The sequence below is a fragment of the Canis lupus genome, chromosome 3 (assembly GCF_003254725.2).
Source record: "Canis lupus dingo isolate Sandy chromosome 3, ASM325472v2, whole genome shotgun sequence".
Lineage (NCBI taxonomy): Eukaryota > Metazoa > Chordata > Mammalia > Carnivora > Canidae > Canis > Canis lupus.
The window spans coordinates 4,362,122-4,382,739 of record NC_064245.1 but is presented as its reverse complement, the minus strand read 5'-3'; the positions used below and the strand labels follow the sequence as shown (position 1 = coordinate 4,382,739).

The following is a 20,618-nucleotide window of genomic DNA, read 5'->3' as shown; positions in this document are numbered from 1 at the left end:
CCGTGTTGGGCTCCCTGCAGGGAGCCTGCTTCTCCCTCTGCCTGTGTCTCTGCCCCTCTCTGTGTCTCTCATGAATGAATAAATAAAATCTTTTTTAAAAAAGGCAAAATAGAGAAAAAGTATCAAAGAGGGTGATTCAAGGAGCCATAACTTTTCTCTCTTTTTAAAAAAATAATTGAGAGAGAGCGAGCGAGTGAGCGTGCACATGGGCAGGAGAGAGGGGCAGAGGGAGAGGGAGAAGCAGACGCCCGGCTGAGCAGGAAGCCCCACGCAGGACTTGATCCCAGGACTCCAGGATCATGACCTGAGCTGGAGGCAGATGCCCAACCGACTGAGCCACCCGGGCGCTGGTAACTTTTCAAAGGACGCAGAAGCTTTTGGAGGGGAATTGCTGAAGCCGCCTTTTGGGGGTGATTTAAAAATATTTATTCGAGCCTTGGAAATAAGAAAGCTTGTGATAATGAACAATTATTTTATGCCCACTTTACAGATGAAGAAAGCGCGGCTCAGAGAGGTTCAGCTACCCCCAGTCACACGGCTACGGAGAGTACAGGAGGGCGAGGCTGCCTCCACCGACCTGTGCCTCTTTTTCTCTTAAAACCATTTCCCACTCTCCCCTTTGATGTGGCGTATCCTCATTATATGATCAAAAAGCACTAATAAGGAGCCAGGGAATTGCAGCGGTGGGTACAGTAAAACCCAGGGCTCCCAACATATCTGCTTTTCTGAAACATCAGCATATAAGGAAAAGAATTTAATTGCTTTTTGTCCGTGGTTTCCTACAATGGCATTTATTCATTCAGCAAATATTTACTGAACACTTATTCCAGATGCCATTTTCTATTATTTTTTTCCTTGAAAACATGCAGTTTTAAAGTCAATATTATGGTTAAGCAGATCTCACCACGTCGAGGAGAGCTTGCCCAATTTTAGAAGCACTTTATGGGAAGCTACACCCCGAGCTCCAGAAAACTCACCTGCAAATACGCTCTTGGAACAAAACCAGCTGGCAAGGGACAGACTTTCTTTATGCTGGCATTTCTCGGGAATGTTTACTGAACATTCTTTTATCACAGTCAGTAACCACGTGGTAGATTTAAACGGTTTCTGAAGCTGATCTTGGTCATTTCTCCGGAATCGAGGTTACTGACTTGGTCAGTCTTAAAAAACTGTGTGGTGCCTGTGAAAACTGCCTCACAGCCTAAGACTGAGAACTTTTTTTTTTTTTTAAGGTTTTATTTATTTATTCAGAGAGACACAGAAAGAGAGGCAGAGACAGAGGCAGAGGGAGAAGCAAGCTCCCTGCAGAAGCCCGATGCGGGACTTGATCCCGGGACCCTGGGGTCACACCCTGAGCCGAGGGCAGATGCTCAGCCGCTGAGCCACCCTGTGTCCCAAGACTGCAAACTTTTAATGAAAGCACATAAAGCAGAGACTTGGCGGTTCACCACACGCATCCGAGCAGTTCTATGTTGTGGATTTAGGACTGATGCTCACAGTAGCATAGATTATCCCTATGATTTTTTTTTTTTAATTTTGAAAAATATGTACACCAAAAAGACTGGAGCAGAAGCAGATGTCTTCAGCTCCCGGACAGTTTTTTCATCGACGTCGTCAGGATTCTAACTTCAGCTGTCCTTCTACGACCACATCAACATGAAGGATTGATACCAAAGCCAACACGCGCAAAGAGGTCTCGCCGGTGAGCTTAAGATGAGGGTGTTCCCCACTAACCTCTCAGAGACTCCTGGACTGCATCTGGGTGCCGTAACTGTAAATTTTTACTCTGAGTCACCTTCTTTGGAAGAAAACCAGCTACTCCTTAGATGTGGCCAGTGCTAGAATGTTTCTCTGCCTTTTGGGTCATCATTTTCGGAAGACGACATCTGTCTTCCGGACTGTAGGTTTCTCTCGTTCAAACTCACCCATTCCCTAGATCGGCTGTGCAATCAGGCTTCACTCTAGAGGCTGAACGCTCACTCACTGGATTTAAGAATTTCTCCGACCCAAATCCTGGGTCAGAAAAGCTCTTATATTAGAAGGGTCACCCATCTGGGAAGATGCAGTTGAAGGAAACAGCATTTGGAGACGGACGAGCGTCCTGTGCAGAGCTGAAAACACATACCTGTGTTTAAGACCTACGTCACTGCTACCCGAGCTGAGGTCTGCGGCAGTTTATAAAGTAATACTCTCTGAACAGCGGTGCTCGTCGTTTTTAACCTTTTGTAAAAAAACAAAACCAAAAACCCAAAAAACCCAATATGCTTTACCTTTTTAAGCACACGAGGCCTGGAACTTTATCTCCTCACTTCCTTGCAGGTGTTTACTCACTTAATTTCCTATCAGATCGGCCACCTCTTATCTGTCTGAACCTTTCTCAGGTCACCTAACTCCCTCATGCCTCTGTTTCTTCTCCTGTAAAATGGGAGATCAGATTCCCTGATGCGGCTTTGAGCGCCGTGGGGGTTCAGAACCCTGTGCCAGGGCAACACCCGTGGCCTCTTCTCACTGAACACCTACTATGTGCCACACAGCGTGATGCAGGGCAGAGAGCAAGGGAGCATGAGTGAAGCACCATGGATACAGGACGTCAGGGCTGAAAGCGCTGGAAAGGAAATAGAGCCGGGTAAGGAGGTAGAGGATGGCAGAGATGTTATCTTTAAAAACAAACAAACAAAACACGGTTTTGTTTATTTGAGAGAGAGAGAGAGAGAGAGAACGGGCAGGGAGGAGGCGTAGAGGGGGAGGGAGAGAGAAGCAGACTCCCTGCTGAGCAGGGAGCTGGGGTTGGGACTCGACCCCAGGATCCCGTCTCATGACCTGAGCCGAAGGCAGACACGAAGGGGACATAAAGGGACCGGCCACGGAGGGGCTTGTGGGCCAGGTGGGAGACCCAGGACTTGGTCCTGCTCAGATGGGAGGTCACCGGGGAGAGCAGGGACGCGAGCGGGGACGGGAGCCTGCCGCACAGGCCAAGGCCACGGACAGGAGGCAACAGGGGTGGCAGGGCCAGGGCGGTCGCCGCTGCTGCGCCCCTGTGCTCCGCATCACCCCTCAGCACCCCTGTGACCGGCAGGCCCTGGGCGCCCAGTACGTAAGTCGTCGGGCTGAGACGCTTTATGGACCTGGTTCCCTACCCTGCTGCAGACCCCCCGAACAAACAGGGTAAGATCAGGACATTAACGCTCCAAGAAATGTTAAAAATCACTACAGCAGCGGGGTCAGAAATCCAGAGACCTTCACCGATTTACCCAAGGTCGCAGGGTCAGCGAGGCCAAGAGAAGGGCCCAGGACACAGCTTTCCTCACTCAACGAGGACTTGCAAAATCCAGCGTTTTGTGGACTGCTAAAAATAACTGAACGTGCCTTATTCACGTTACTTCCTTTGGCCTCTTGTGATATAAAAATAACAGCAGCAAAACTTCTTTCCAACTTGTCCTCATTAGGTTAATATTTACGAGAATCATTTCTAAAATGAGTACTTCCAAAAGTTTCTGAAATAACCCTTTGCCTTAGGAAGTCCATATAAAGGAGCATCGCCACGACCGTGGACCGGCGCTCCTGCGAACCTATCCTGCTAGAAACACCGACTTTCTGTCATTACTTTAGAATGCCACTCTCTTACCCCAAATTAACTTCTAGATTAAAAACAGTATTTGTCACGTTCGAGGATGGGCTCGGTCGCCTTGGCGGCATCCGCTATGAACAACTTCATAGCTGGCCTGTTGTTCCCAAGGAAAGGAGGCCGCGTGGAGCCGGTCCTGGTCCTGGGGCGCATCACGCATCCAGAGCAGCGAACGGCATTGTCTTTCCAAAGCAAGCAGGAAATTTCACCTATCTCCAACTACCCCATTTCCTTGATTTTTGTATGACTCAAAGAAATTAAGAAGGAAATCTAACGTCACTGAGGACAAGGCAGAACCGGGTAAGAGCGTTCGGAATCGCGCCCTCCCGGGGCAAGTGGAGCGTGGATACCCTGCAACGAGCAACACTCCCCTCTTCCCTGTCCCCCAAGGCCAAGCGGGTACCTGAATTTGGGTTCCCACCACTATTCTTGATCCTTCCTCGAGCACCTCCTGAAGCAGGACCCCCCGGAGGGCTACAGCTCTCTTTACCTTCCTTCTTGGAAGACTTGCTCAACATCGCAAGCCCTTGCGGACTTCAAACGTACCCCTAGTCTGGTTACGACTATTTTCTTAAAAACTGACCGATGGGCGACGAGTCAGGTTTGATCCCAAGGCCGGCAACAGGGCTTCTTGGAAGGTAATACGTGCGCAATGAGCCATTTCCCAATCATCTGATTCATTCCATGCATATTAGGAGAGAGGGGAATTCAACCGAGGGCCAATTCTCCCCTAAGAATCCTTTAGTTTAATTATGACCACAGTATATTAAACGTCTGTAGGACATCCACGTCAGCCCCGCCGCTCTTGCTCTCAGCAGGGAAAGGAAGGGAGGAAACCCTTTCCTACTAAAAAGACAGGGAAGGCTGCTATTTGTGGTTCTAAAACATGGTTGAAAATACAATTTAACTGACTACGAGGCCACCGTGCTTCTAATAAATGAACATCTCTTCACTGCTAATTTTGTGTTATTTTACCTTTCATTAAAAAAAAAAAAAAAAGAAAAAGTAATTCAGGTTAAACTCAGCCGAACAGCAAAAAAGCTCTTGATATTTTGAAGCATTTTGGAACAATTACTTTGACAGGAGCCCTTGACAGTTAAATGACTCCGTTAAATGAATGTTACAGAAGACACATAATGATTTTCAGTGAAATATTGAATTTAACCACAAATGAGGAAAACCCAGTCGTAAGCACTATGGGTATATTTGAATAATAACATCTTGCTTATGAACCTCAATGGGTTCTATAATTTCTAATAATTACGCAACCAACCAGTTAGAGCTGGTATGTTTCCTATCTCAGGGCTCTCCATTCAGTTTTGGTTTTTGCTTTTGCTGTTGTGTTTTAATCAGAGAAATCAATATGTAAATTGTGAAGCTGGCAACGATCTCCTCTGACATCAGCGGGATATTTTAGACTTAGGCAATTAGCGATTGCCGTCCCACCACGGAAGTCTCCCCTCTTTCCTTTTTCCCATTGGCTGAATGAGGGTCTTTCACAAAGTAAAAAAAAAAAAAAAAAAAAAAAAAAAAATTCAGGAAAAGGCAAGAGCCTGCTGCCTGAGAACGTGTGACTTCACTGTATGTCCGTGTTCCCTCCACCCGTGGGACTCAATATTCCTTTTCTTATTTTATGGATCGAATGTGAGATGGTATCAAGACCTTTACATGTTTTCTCATGACTAATGACTAAAATATGTGCTGAAATAATAAAACTGGTACTGTTCAATTTCCTTTTCAAATTCAATCTCAGTATAAGTGGGAGTGCCCGTGTGATAGTGAAATCCGGCTAACTATAAAATTCTGTTTTCTGGAGAAGAGGAGCTGGATTTCCTTGTAGACTTAAAAAAAAAACAAAAAACAAAAAACAAGAACCATGTGGGTTGGGAGTCTGTAGGGATATTCGGGTTCAAGAAATGAGTCAGAGTAACACGGATGTTCTTTATCTTGTGTGTCTGGCGAGGAGAGGTGAAAAGTCAATGCTCAGCCTACCGGGTGGTGGTGCTTAGATCTCCGCACGCGGTGTGCGGACACACTCCCTGGTTCTTTCAAGTAGGTGAGTTCCGCGTACCCTGTACCCACCGCTCCCTGCCTGTACCTTCATTCAGCAGCTGCCTATTTATTTCTATCTCCTCCCCACCAGATGCTCACTCCTTGAGGACAGGGAGGCCTTTCGATCTGGGCCCCAATAGGTTGTTCAATGAACATGCTTCTGAACCAAAAATGTTTAACTCCTTCAGGTGACAGTGAAAAATACCTGGAAAAGTCCAGGTGGCTTAAATAGTTGATACCAACAAAGGCCAAGTCCGGACGTACAGCAAGCTGCCTCACTGAAATATTACCTGTAACCATCCTCACTCAAAGCGTGGTCCAGGGACCAGCAGCCAACAGTGTCCCTGCGGGAACTTCATAAAAATATGGGCTCTCAGGCCCCCGGAGCAGACCACCTGAATCAGATGTGCATGACAACAAGGTCCCCAGGTGACGCAGGCACGGGGAAGTCTGAGAAGGATTTACGTGGAATACATGACTAGAAGGATGCCTGAAGCACTGATGGCATACGTGACGGACGAAAGACAAGACCACAGCAAGCTGATTAATACAGAGGTCAGCTGAGAAAGTTTTAGAGCTCCCTCAGGACACAGTCACAGGTGGGAAACCCACTCATCCCGTTCCTTTGGAACCCTTTCTAGATACTTCTTCACACTCTTGCCTGTTTAAAGACACAGCTGCTCTTAATACTTGTCTTTTCTCCTTGGTGCAAAGAGAGTATTTATCGTCAGCATGCTGACACTCGCAGGAGTTTTGGCTTTCTCCACGGCAAGTGTGGATGATTGAAAGGATATTGCTGACACCTGAATAAGAAATCCAATGACTCCAAGCTATGTAAATTTAATTATTTCCTTTAATTTTTTTTTTTTTCAGGAATCTCTTTCTCTTTTCCTCAGCTTTGGAGAAGTCCTAGCAATTTTCATTTAAAAGAAATACAAGTCAGCAGTGGTTCACTGAACAGGCTGACACGCAATTTCATAGGGGGAGAGGAGCTGTGTCTTTAATCTAATTTGTGCTCTCAATTCCCAGCTAATGTATCTAGGGATCCTGATGTATGCATTTACAAGGAGACATCTGTAATGCAGAGTCCAGCTCTCGGCAATTCTCCGAAACGTGGCTCAAAAAAATTAGTCTGGGTTCTTGCAGCGGCCCTACAACGCAATAAATCTCCATATACTCACAGATGTAGAAATATTCTCGGCCTGGCCTGAATTCAAATCCCAGAGAAAAGGGTGTGAAGAGCTGGAATTTTTCAGAGAACTTGAGCGGTCCATTTGGAGAGTGGGGCCGGTTACATTCCCATCTCTTGAACCCTTTGGAAGTATGGTCGCAGGCACTGTAGCCATCAAAGTTCACCATGTAGAGGACATATCGCTCAGTCTTATCTTCCGGGACCGAGTCCTCATAGTGAGGGCAGAAAACATCCAGGTAGTCATTGATACAGACGTCAATGTGGTAGTCACCCCTCTGGAATCTGTTGGAAGAAGAAGAGAAAGATGAGATTATTCCTAAGGACAAGACTTCCTGCTTGGAATCAGCGCGGGAGTAACTTTAATAACGCGGGTGCTAACAGATTTATTATAAGAAGGTTTTATTGCCTCCCATCATGATTTGGGGTACGTTACTGTTCCAGATCTAAGCGACGACCCTTTGACAGAGGAAATCTATTACTAGTCTCTTGTTTGTTTCAAGACACCCTAAAAATGGAACTCCTCACATTCGCTGTAAGTAGTACAGTTCCTGACGTGCTGTTTCCCTTTCGTTCTTAAAAATCACATACACTGATGCAACGTTTTGATATTTCAAAGCGGCATCTCACTGAATGAGCGTTTTTGAACAAATGAATAAGTCATTTAGAGAACAAATGAACGACGGGGCTGTTTTTGCCATCATGGAGATCATTCTCAATTTTCTATGCAAATGTTGAGAATTAGAGCCATAAAACGGAGAGAATTAGGATCATAAAATTTAAAAGTTGGAAAGAAAATTCCTGGGACACTTGCGCATTAGCGGAAAATAAAAACCCAAGGCACAAGGAGAAGGCAGCGGGGGACTGCCCCAGACCTGGGAGGGCAACTTTGGGTCTTAGCTGTTTCTCTTAGTGAACATGCTTAGGTCACAGACTCATTTCAGCTCATCTCTTTTGATGCCCCATCCTTTTCTATGTCAAGAAATTAAAACAAAACAACAAACAAACAAACAAAAAAACAAAAAAAAAAAAAGAAAGAAAGAAAAGAAATTAAAACCAGCTAAATCAAATGAGCTGTTCCCCCATTTCTTTGTGCTGTAGGGCTGGACCGATGAGTCGTGAAAGCAACAAGCTGGACGAGCACAGAGGAACCCGGCACCACTTCCATCCTGAAGATACCCGACACACACCCACCCACCCATCACTGTCCGCATCACACCGTCTGCTTCCATTCTTAAGCTTACGAGATGTTTTGCTCATTTGGGCTAATAGTGCCTGTCCCCATCAGACAGACAAATTTCTTCTCAGCAACTAAATGAGGTGTGAAACAGGAATTGTCATGTACGCGACTTACTAAAACCAGGACAGAAAAGCATCTAGAAGCCCCTGCTTTTGGCTAACGAGGGAGGGGTCTCTGAGCCCTCAGAAGGTTCATCATAAAACTATGTTACTGCCAAAATACAAATGCCCATCAAGTCATCTAGTCTTCAGTCAGATGGTCTCCATGTGAACACTTCCCAGTGTCACTGAGCTGGTCTAGTCCATTTTTTGGTCATCTCTGAAGTTTAGCAAGTTTCTCCCTATGGTGAGCATAAGTCTGCCTCCATGTGCTTTCTATCCAGTGATCCTACTGCATCCGGCTGCCTGACATCACAAAGAACAAACCCAAGTCCTCTTCCACCAGGCAGTCCTGGTAAGTTGACACTTGGAGTTGTCGACTCCATCTCTGTATCCTCCTTTTCCACACTTGACAATGCTGATTTGTTTGGTTATTTCTGTCCCCAGACTCCTCACATTCTAGGTTCTCCACTCTTCGTGTCCTCCAGGTTCCCAGGGACCTCCTTGAAGTGCAGCCCCCAAACATGACCAATACCTCTGACAGGTTGCTGTGACCGGCGGTCACCCCTAGGACCACCTTCATCCTGGATGCTAAATATTACTGACAAAGCTGAGATTCCTTCTGGAGATACGACATGATACACGTGGAAACTACTCATTTTAGCGAGTAGACCTCGTTCAACGACTGGATTGCTGTTGTTGAGTGGGAGCGTCATAAACCACCTGAGCCTCAGGTTCCTCAAATAGAAGTTGGGAAAATGATGAGAATCTGCCTTGCTAACAACCCTCACACAACGGCTTCAAATCTCCGACGTTGCAACGTATGAAACGCGCCATGTGAATGCACCGCATTGTTATTTGCATCGAAATGTATTAAAGCGTATTAAAATCGGTAACTAACAGAAGAGTAACTTTTCAACAGCAGTCAATGGACCCAACAATAAAAACAATCCTTGTTTCCCTTTTTAAAAATCCCCAAAGACAGGGAATCACGTTAAAAAAAAAAAGTCTAATTCTGTCAACTATCAAAGGATCCCCCAAAACTTCATTTGATCAAATGCTTTCGAGAGGCAGCATGCCGATTTATATAAGGAGAATAAGGAGAGACGATCAGATCACTTTCAGTTGGAGGATCTCAAAATGCATGATCAAAAAAAAAAAAAAAAAAAAAAAACACCAAAAAAACCTAACCCTGGAAGTATTTATTTCTTTATATTTACAATGATTACGGAACTGGGTTTACTTTTTCTTCATTACTGGCAGACGATGATTTGTCAAGATGCGAGGAAAGCCTGTGTTGCTTTTAAAAGATTTCTGAACATCAAGGTAACATCACTGCCAAAGTACAAAGAAGAGACGCTGCACCGTTCAGATAAAAGGGTGCCGGGCTATGAATCATCAGCACTCAGAGGAGCCTGACGGTTCTGGAGGAGAGCCAGACGAGAACTGCAGCAGAAGGCAATGCCCAGATGCACTTTATATTATTATTATTATAGATTTTAAAGACATTCAAGGGGGGAAGTTTTCCCTTTTCCTAAGTGTCACTTATTTTAGCTTCTACTAGCACTTGACACTGCTTAGACGTGAAAAAAAAAAACAAAAACAAAAACCAAAAAACCCCCAGAATTAAAACTGCCCCTGTCCAGACCTCTTCTGTTACTGCTCCATTCTACAAATTGTCATTGTTTTTCTGATGCTTTGAAGTCGGCTTCCCTTTTCCGACTCTCCTCACTGTGGATACTGCTGGCGTTTCCATAAAACAAGCCATGAGCGTGAAGACCCATTTTACACTGGGTTGACCTTATCTCTTCCTGATGACATTTTACTTTGTGTGGGGTGTTAAATGGATCACTGTGGGGCCAGTATTGAACATGGGATCGTCCCCGTGATGGGCATTTCTCCCTGTCTCTCCACGGGACAAAGAGGAGGACTCGCTGTTGAATCAACTTCAGCTCCGTTTCAGATCTTGCATTTGCACAAGTCAGTTTACTAATACAATTTTCCAAGAATGGACAATAAAAAACAACAATAAACTAGAAATCCTAGAAAAGGCATTCCTGTAACCTACCCAAGTACAATCTGAAGCGAAGTTTAGGGTTAGATATTCTAATACTACCCCAGATCACACTCTTTGGCTACAAAGTAGTACCGACCCATTCTTTTCTGGTCCTACTGTGAAGACGGCACACATGTAGGGCTCATATAATTGAGTGTTTATTATGCTATACTCAGTACCTCAACTTCTGTCACAAATCCTATAGAGCAGTTACTCTTTGTACACCCTTGTAAAAATTAGGATTTTGGGGGGCGCCTAGGTGGCCCCATTGGTTAACCGCCTGCCTTGGGCTCAGGTCATGATCCCGGGGTCCTGGGATGGAACCAGTAGGCTCCCTGCTTCTCCCTCTCCCAACCCCAGCTTTGGCACCCTCTCACTGTCTCTCAAAGACATAAAATCTTTAAAAATAAATTCTAAAAAAAATAAAATAAATGAGGATTTCCAGACTAAGAAGTCAAGCAACGTGCCCGATGTCACACAACTAGTAAAATGTGGAGGCAGACGTGAAGCCCAAGCATTCACACTCAGAACTGAAGCTCTTTACTGTCCTGCTTCCTGAGGCATATGCAGGTCAAGCTCTTAGGTCTACTCTTGATTCCCTCACAGGGACGATTTTCATTCTCCATGGGGTTCCAGGTCTCCGCCCCGCTCACTGATGCAACCAAACACTTGCTGCATCCAGGATCTGCTACGCTAAGGCTTTACCTACGGCGTCAAGGGAAACCCTCAAGTTATGATTAGTTTTATCTTCCCGGTGAGGAAATGACTTTCAGAGAGGCTGTTATCCTCTTCGTTCATTTTCTTCCACAGGAAACAAGCAGCAGAGTTAGGATTTTGGGATATCTGGTCCCGAAGCCAATTCTCTTTCCTCCTAAAATGCAATGGTTCCAAAGTTTTACCAGTGGTTGTAATAATGCCCCTCACCTGAAGGGTTTTGGTGCCACTGGGTTACCTCATGTTTATACTGACCTTCTAGGGAAGTCGGATGCAAGGTGTCCTGGCCCTGTACCCTCCCCACCACACTGGTTCCCAAACTCAACTGAAAGGTGTGTTGACATCCACCCAGCATGCATCTCACACAGCAGGGATGGCTCGTGCACCCCACTCTGGTTTTCCATAGAATGAAGCCCTGTTGGGCTCAGGAGCTGCTGACATAAAGGGGTCTCCCCACTGCCTGCCCCTTCAGGAAATGGCTTTCCTGGGGCTTTAGTTCCTCTTAAGAGAGCAAACTCAAATCCAGGAAGAAAGATTCCACACACCCATATGTACAAAAGTCACGAGTGGCACGGCTGCTGCTTTAAACACATTTCTGACTTTCTTGGTAATTCTCTTGTAAAGGTCTCCCCTTCACTCCCTATCTTTAATTCCCTCCATTGTGTGTTGGGGGGCCCTACGTCTCCGAAATCATTGCACGTGATGAACTCTGAGAACCAACAAGCCCGCGATAATTACCACACAGTCTCTACCGAGTGATCACAGTGGTTTGCAGGCAGCGCGCTCAGAAAAGCTATGACGCCCGAGTAATATGGTTACTGCCCTGTGTTCTCAGAACACGAAAGTCTCAAATGCCAGGAGACACCTTGTAGGCGCAGGAAGATGGCCCTTGGCCTCCCCTGAGCGGCAGGGCTCCCGGGGTCAGGGCTCCTCGTAACAGGCAGTAGCATGCAGAACTCCGTCAAGGCCTGAAAACCTTGGATACATCCACCAAAGTTTGACAGTAGGCGGCTGAGAGCCGATGGCTTCTCTACTACGAAAGGGTCGTGTTAGCTCATCAAGAGGAAGAAAACTCCAGTCTGGCAACCAGCGTTGCTACCGACTCAATTACGGAACACGAATCAGGCACTTTATGGGGAGCTCTGAAGGCCCCAGAAGCTGCCTGGAAGGGTGGACAGAAAGCACATCTCACGGCCGTCGACAGCAAGAGGAACAACTAGCCCTGGCATGTGGTCATAAGGTCTACCTGCCGACACGCGTGTGCGTCTCGTCTTCAGCATTTACCTGATGACATCCCTCAGCGAACCGGTTTTGATCACAGATTTAAGACTCTTATTAACATCTCTCTCCTTATCGAACCTGTCTGCAGAGAGTGATCAATGATTTGAATTCAAATGAAATCAAGACACAGACGAGGTCACAGTCAACGACCTGCCTTTTCACTACTCGGCTGTTAAGAGCGCCCCCAGCTTTCCCACCGGGACGGGGGGCCCAGACGTGGCTTCCTGACCAGACCTAGTTAGCAAGGACTACTAAGGCTTCGCTCCTTCTAACCTCAGGGGTTTACTTTCAAACTGAAAGGAGGGACGTGTGGTACCTGAATAGTCTTTTACCTGCGTCAAGTGGAAGTTCCCAACTTACTCTGACCCTGTCCTTGGTTTGTCTTCACTGGGGCAAGTTGGCATCATCTAGCTCTCTCTCTCTCTCTCTCTCTTTCATTTTTTTTTTAAAAAGATTTTATTTATTCATTCATGAGACACACACACACACACACACACACACACACACACACACACAGAGGCAGAGACACAAGCAGAGGGAGAAGCAGGCTCCATGCAGGGAGCCCGACATGGGACTTGATCCCAGGACTCCAGGATCAGGCCCTGGGCCAAAGGCAGGCGCTAAACCGTTGAGCCACCCGGGGATCCCTCTCTCTTTCTCTCTTTCTCTCTTTTTAAAAAATTTTATTTACTCATGAGAGACAGGCAGAGATAGAGGCAGAGGGAGAAGCAAGCTCCATGCAGGGAGCCTGACGTGGGACTTGATCCCAGGACCCCGGGGTCAGGCCCTGGGCCGAAGGCAGACACTCAACTGCTGAGCCACCCGGGAGCCCCTCTAGCTCCCTTTCCCAATGGAAGGTTCTCCATGCCATTGACCTTCCTCTCCCCTCTATCCCACGTGCTCCTGTGCCGTGAATACCGACAGCTGGGGAGGCCAACCCCGAAGGCCCCACGCGCAGGGCCCAGGGTTCCAGGCTGCAGAGGAGCAGCATTGTGACCACCCTGCTGGGGGTTCACCATCAGCCACTCTCCCCGGTGCTGTTCTCCTCCTCTCCCCCCCGCTCCCCCTTCCTCATCCGCTAAAGCCAAAACGCACTTCATTTTAGGAGCTGGAAAAGGAAGGGTATGGTGCATATTTAAAACGTTCTAAATTGGCCTTTAGCATATGTTGCTGGCACAGCAGAGAGCCTGCTTCCAGGGAAATATGTACGGAGGTATTTTGTCAAGCAGCTCCTGAGTGAAGCTTCTTCACTCCATAAATATAGAAGCAGCGTTACTGAAAGGAGACGGAGTAGTTATCAGAGGTTAGGAAGCTGCGAGGCACTTCTGTGCCCCCTTCCGTGTAGTGTTCTAAGGGATTCAGTCACGGAGATGTTATTTCTCATGAACTGGGTAAGTTGATTATTACATTTTAAATGTATTTTAATCTGTCAAAGAGGTGATTGTTTTAATATCCCTATTTGAACAGAACTACAAGGTCACTACTTTAATTACGAGGCAACTTAACAGATGACACTCCGAAATTGAAATATAAGAGAAGGATGTGATTTATGGTCACAGGATTAGGCAAATTTATCAGCTTAGGGTTCCTCCCCAATTTTAGATCGAGAGCAAGTATGTCTTGGCAGCCCCATCTTTTGACTGACTTAAAGGCTAATTTCAGAGTCACAGGTCACTTTGGGATCAGGAGAGGTTCTCATTCGTCCTGGAGGTCCTGATGGGCCCGCTGGAGACCCGGGGGCTGGTTTTTAAATGTGTTTTGCGAGGAGGTGGGCAGGACGGCAGTCTCTGCTGCGCGAACAAGTCTCCCCTCGTCCCCTTCTGTTCTGCTCTCAGCACAGAATGCAAGCCTTATGGCTTTCGTACCCTAAGTCGGAAGATGCTCTTTTTGTTTTGTTTTGTTTTCCCGCAGAGGTTAAAGCATGAAATGCAAACAGCAAACCCGACAGGGTGGATAAATAATAGCATCACTGGGGGCTGAAGAAAGATTTGTTTTGCTGCTGTTTTTTTTTTTTAAAACGTCCTGCTTCCCTCGTGGGCTGAGACATGTGTGTCTTCCAGACGTATTGGTGATTGACCTTCATTTGCAGCTTGGAGATGGAGTCCTGGACAGTCTCACCGCTCCCAGGCCAGTCGCTGAGGCTAAACGGGGGGGAAGTCTGAATGAGGTTTGATGACCACAACACCTCGCGTCAGGCAGCCCCATCCAGCTCTCCCAGGCCCTAGAACACACCCGTCACAGCTAAAGCTCCCACAGCAGTGAAGATTTACAAGCTAGAAAAAAAAAACAAAACTTGAGGATGATTTTCAGAGATGTTTCTCACCTTATTCTTGTGCCTAAAATGCAGTGTGTTCAAATGCATACACTTTTTTTTTCCCCCAGAGAAGCCCGAGATACTGACAAAAATACTTAGGACCCGGGGTGGGTGTTCCATCCATTACTAGCAATCCTAATAAAGTCCTTGCACATGCATGTTGTGGTAATTATCAATTCTGCAGCGTAAGAGCTTTGCCTCGAATTCAGTAACTGCTGGTTACTGATGGGAGTAAGACATCATTTACGACGGCAGATATTGAGGGCTCATTAGTGGTTTGGGACAGTAACCTGTCCCCCTTTTTCTCCATGCACGTGTGCGTGTGCACATGCAGGCATGCACAGGCCTTAAAAGCCGGCAGGTGAAAGATTTCACAATTCACACTGACTACTCATGTCCAATGGACGGATAAAAACCTCCTGTTGGTTGCCTTTCTAGTGCAAGTCCCATCAGCCTGAAGGACTTTTTAAAACTGGTATCTCCCAAGAGCAACTCCCTGTTTCCAACACAGAGCCCACAAAGTCTTCCCTCCTCCAGTGTTTCAAACTCATTTGGAGTTTGTTTTATTAGCTCGACTGAGGAGCTCCAAAGGAAACAAAGCATTAAATTGGCAGAGCCTAAACAAGACTGGCCTTCGGGAAGGGACTGGGAGCTCTGGGTGACAGTCTAATTGCTTCTAAGCCCCCAAAGAGGCCTCAGGCACGGAGTAAGAATGTGTCAACAGCAACAGGCTAAGGAGGCCAAAGAACCAGCCAGGCGGAGTGCTGCACACCCGGCGCGCTGCACATGCCCCGACGGCTTCCAAGCATGGCGCGTAAGAGACCATCAAGAGTCCTCGCGGGCCCTGAGCGCACGTCCTAGCAGAGGTCACTCCTGCAAAGCCCAGCGGGCTCACTCTGGACTCCTGCAGGTCAGGAGCTTCCCCACGTGGCTGCCCTTGGTGCCCTACGTTATCCGGGGTTTCCTATCGTGTCAAGCACATGGGACGGAGCACCTGCCACACACACACATGCTCATGTGCATACATGCACATGCGCATACATGCACATGCACACCCACATGCACACACACATGTGCACGTCCAAAAGCAGTTGCAGGAAATCGCGGGACAGGTTATCCAGCCACCGTCCCAGGAGAACGGGATCACACACGTGGACTCCATGCAGGGTGTGCAGAAGTCAATCAAACCAATAAGCCACCCGCCAAGCGGCTTGCACACACGCCAAGCCCTCTCGCATCCCACGGGGACGGGTCACCCGGAGGGACTCCCAGGCCATTCCTGGTTTCAGGGGTCATAACGACAGCCCAGGAGTTCTCAGAAACGTTCCTATTAACCAATTCAAGTAACGATTTGGTAGTTTTTTAAGTACTGGTGTGCAAACCCCGGCATCAATATTTATGTTACGGCTCATCACCACTTGCTGGACTTCCCACCAGCCAAGTCCGAAGTCTGGCCCTGACTTTTCAAAAGTTGCGGTGCTGTGTCCGAAACCTACGTGGCGGGGAACCAATCTCCATTAATTTATTGTCAAGTAAACAACAACAAAAAAAGCTGGTAGAAAGGACAGGACAGGACGGCTTTCTCCTACGCTTGATCTTCACACCACAGGAGGAGGCATCTATTCCAGAACGCCAGGGCGGAACAATAATAATCACGTTCACACTGAGCTTTCGGGTGCAAACACGGCTGCTGTTCGTGGGCACCCTGGCGCGTGAAAGGCAGCTGCTTTGACATCTCCTTAGTTTCGCCCCTGAGCAAGTGGACACAAACCTGGAGCCTGAAAAGAACGTGAGGTGAGAGAAGAAAAGGGAATCTGGGGTCCTTAGAAATGAGGCGGCGGGTCAGGTCATGAACGTCATGACCTCATGCAAGGCAAACGCACAGATTTCGAAGGACACTGGGTCGGTGCTGAGAGCAGATCACGGTGACAAAAATGAGGATGGCTAGCGTACTTTTAGGGAGACCTTTTTTAAGAGGGAGCCCCCCCTTGAAGACGGGGGGCCGGTATTTGCTCATCTCCGAAGGTGCGGCCTAGAGCACCGTGTGTGCACGTAGAGGCGACCCAACGCGAGCAGAGAAGGAAACTACCCGAAGGCCAGGCCAGGCTCAAGAACAGGACAATCATCACGAAGTGGCCCGTCATCTCCGTCTGCGCCCTGGCGGCCTGGAGTCAAAACCCGCCAACGGCTTCATGATGCTGCAAACGCACCAGACCCTGGGCCACCGACCGCCGGGGGCAGGTGGGGACCAGGACTGTCGCTTGGCCCGGCTCGCAAAGTCTGGCCCATGGAGCCCGCAGCGTCAGCACCTAAAGGCAGAATGAAAGTTCTCTCTTGTCGTTAAGTCCCCTAGTCAATTACCATTCATTAGGGTAATTAAACACTGGAAAGTGATGCCGGGCTAATTGTCAGATTATGATAATTACGTGTCTCCGCTAGGCTAGCGCCGATCAGAGCAAGACGCGGCGCGCACCTCCCTGCGGCGGCTGCAGTCACCACTCGGCCCCGGCTCGGCCTCCTCACGGCCTGGCCCGTGGAGGGAGGGCTTACTAGCACCCCCACCCCCCCAGCCCCCCATCCCCCGGCCGGCGGCCCCGAAGGAGAAGCACAGACTGGCCCCGTCCTCGGCCCACTGCCCCCCAGGTACACAGCTGAGCGGCATCGGGGCCTGGGCCGGAGAGGGTGCGTCGGGTGCCCTGCCTGGAGAAGGTGCATCGGGTGCCCAAGCCTGGAGAAGATGCGTTGGGTGCCTGCCCATGCCTGGAGAAGGTGCATCGGGAGGCTGTGCCCAGAGGCCGTGCGACCCCCGCCTTGCAGAACCTGCAGCCCTGCCGCCCCCCGGCCCAGGGGCTGACCGGCCACAGGGGCTTGTGGCCCCGGGGCTCCCCACCGCTCGGTCCGGCCGGCCCAGGGCGGGACAGTCGGCGCCCCCTCCCAGCAAGGCCCAGCCGGGGTCAGGAGAGGGCAGCCGCTTCCCCAGGATCCACCCGAGTCGCCTCGACGGATCTGGCGTCTGGGCCCCTCGCTCAGAAAGCTGGCCCGGCATCGCCCAGCGCACACGCCCAGTCACCGCGGCACCCCGGCGGGAAGGAAGGCAAAGGGGGCTTGAGATCCTTTTTAAAATTTTTTTTAAAAGATTTTATTTATTTATTCATGAGACACACACACACACATACACACACACACACAGAGAGAGAGAGAGGCAGAGACACAGGCAGAGGGAGAAGCAGGCTCCGTGTCAGGGGACCGACACGGGACTCGATCCCAGGACCTGTGATCCCAGGTCACACCCTGGGCCGAAGGCAGATGTCCCCCTTCTGTGTGTTTTTTAATTTTTATTTTTTATCCATCTTCTATCTGTGCCAGTCTAGGTAATTTGTTCTTATTTTTAAGCTAACTAGAGTCTTTAGCTGTATCTAAGCTGTTTATCCAGTACATTGAATATATACTTTCAGTAATTATATTTGTGATTTTAGGAAGTTGTACTTGATAATTTAAATAATGTACTTAGTCACTTTAGGGGTTTACTTCTGTTTTTATCTTCCTTCTCACATTTTTTAAAAAAAGATTTTATTTATTCATGAGAGACACAGAGAGAGGGAGAGAGACAGGCAGAGGGAGAAGCAGGCTCCCCGCAGGGAGCCCGATGTGGGGACTCAATCCCAGGACCCTGGGATTACACCCTGGGCCGAAGGTGGATGCTCAATCGCTGAGCCCCCCAGGTGCCCTTTGAGATTCTTCACATGGCTTTATCCTGGGACTCCTGAAGCTCCCCCTGCACCCCGCACCATCGGCATGTGTCCCCGCTGCTAGTGGAGGAGGCATAGAAAGGTTTAGTGGCTACTGCAGCATTCCTGTCACAGTACGGTTGTCCATTTTAGGATTTCCCCCCTATTATTTGGGTATTATGGACTGAATGCTTGCACCCCCCCACCCCTCATCCTGAAATTCATATGTTGAAGCCACAACCTCCACCATGACTGACTCTACTAGAGACAGGGACTTTGTGGAGGTGATTAAGGTTATATGAGGTTATAAAGGTGGGGCCGGGACCCAACAGTATTACCGTCCTTCTAAAACGAGGGCCCATCACCTCTCTCTCCTGTCCTCTTCCCTTCATGTGCCTCCGCCAGCCAGGAGGAGAGCTCTTTCCAGAAACTGACCCTGTGGGACCTTGACGTGAGACTCCAAGCCTCCACAATGGTGCAAAGAAATTTCTGTTGGTTAAGCCAACAAGTCTCTGGTCTTCGGTTATGGCAGCCTGAGCAAACTAATAAAGGTAGCTTGAAATCCACTTGCTGGAAGAGTCTGGGACGGGGCGGCATTGAATTAGATCACTGCCAGAGACTTCAGAAATGCAAAAATCTGCAAAAATCTGATGAAGAACCACAAGGTAACAGCGGCCGGGAAGGAAGGGGATGGGAGGGCGGGGAGGAGGAGCCAGTGCTGGCAGCCCCACAGCACCCTGCAGGTGGGACACATTATCCACCTGCTGTTCTGAGCCAATGGCTGGTCTGAGGGGAGAAGGCACCTTGTTTTCCTAAGTAAGGATAGTTTCACCTCTTAAACTAATGCATGGCACCATGAAAACGACTGTATTATCACCCGGCAACAGTGTTATCTCACTGTTTCAGCAAGGTTTTCACCCAAAGATAGGATGAAGGGTGTTACAGGGAAGTCACAGTCTCTATTTTACCCTCCCTTGACCCTGGAAATTAAAACAGAATATGCCACCGCCTTTCAAAAAATCCTATTAAGTGCATTCCGGGGCCAAAGCAAACCACGAGGTACCTTTGTTCACACCAGAAAACATAAAACTGTCATTTACTGGTGGCCTGTGGCTGAAGACTGGGGAGCTGGGGAGCAGAGGTATTTTGGTTCATCACATAAAAATGGTTTTGCACTACTTAGTATTATGATTTCCTCCCACAGTCATTAAAAGGATATTCATTCATACGGCTGGATCCTCTATTTACTTTTATAGCCTGGACCACAGAAAGATATATGCAAGAATAATGCAATCATAAAAAATAAGAAACTAATTGCTCTATCCCAAGGAAACATAAAGGGGGGAGGAGAAAGAAATAAACAATTCACCGTTTATTTTGCAGAAATAAATCTAACCACTTTAGGGGGTTCTCCAGGGCTGTAACCTCAGCCCCAGCTGAAGGCCCGTCTGCCTCAACGTCAGAGGATAGAGTCGTCGTCTCTCCTCCCCATTTCCTTGTAAGAAGCCCTCCATCAAAATGTGCACCTCGGAAGGGACCTGCAGTTCAAAGCAAGCATGCACGACCCTCCCCTTGAACTTTCAGAACCTTCTGGTCCTGCCACCATCTCCGAATGCGCCGCTGGCGGGGCCTGTGATGCTGCAGAGGGATGGCTCACACCGAGACGCGAGCACCATGGAGTAAGGTGGCCGTAACGGGCACTGCACGTTGGGTGACAATGCAGCGTCGCCCTGGGGATGACAGGGTCACAACCAGGTCTCTCCAGGGTCCGGTAGGACAATTCCAGATCTCCAAGGTTCTCTGACCTTAGATGGCGTCACCTGTCGCCGGCCACAGACTCACAAAACAGGGCCATCCCCATCTACTGATGTTGTGACTCGACCCACAGGCACCTGCTACTCTGCACATGCCAGGTATTTAATTAAAATCATACCCCTTGGGACCCCTGGGGGGCTGAGTGGTGGGGTGCCTGCCTTGGGCTCAGGGCGTGACCCCGGGGTCCAGGGATTGAGTCCCGTGTTGGGCTCCCCGCAGGGAGCCTGCTTCTCCCTCTGTGTCTCTCATGAATAAATAAATAAAATCTTTACAAAAACAAATAAAATCATAACCCTTTTAGCATTCTAAAAGGAACTTAGGTCCTCCCCGCCCCGTGCCCCCCCCCCCCCCACGGTGCACTTTTCAGCCCCTCTCCTAGGAAGCAGAGGTGGAGGCCAACGGGGACTTGTGGCGGCACGCTCCAGAACTTTCTGTCTCAGAACCCCGTGGCTGAAAAAAGATGCGTGACGGCTAAGGCCCACCTGGGCTGCTCGAAGAATCCATTC

General features: G+C 48.5%; 1 protein-coding gene across 5 annotated transcripts in view; it reads right to left on the bottom strand.

Moving 5' to 3' along the window:
- EFNA5 (ephrin A5) overlaps nt 1–20,618 on the bottom strand; it is a 280,637-nt gene that overhangs the window by 41,327 nt on the left and 218,692 nt on the right. For all 5 annotated transcript variants that reach the window (XM_049107964.1, XM_035714737.2, XM_049107958.1 and 2 more), the window contains one exon: nt 6,859–7,151. In XM_049107964.1, coding sequence (XP_048963921.1) covers nt 6,859–7,151 — 293 coding nt within the window. The remainder of the gene's footprint in view (nt 1–6,858; nt 7,152–20,618) is intronic.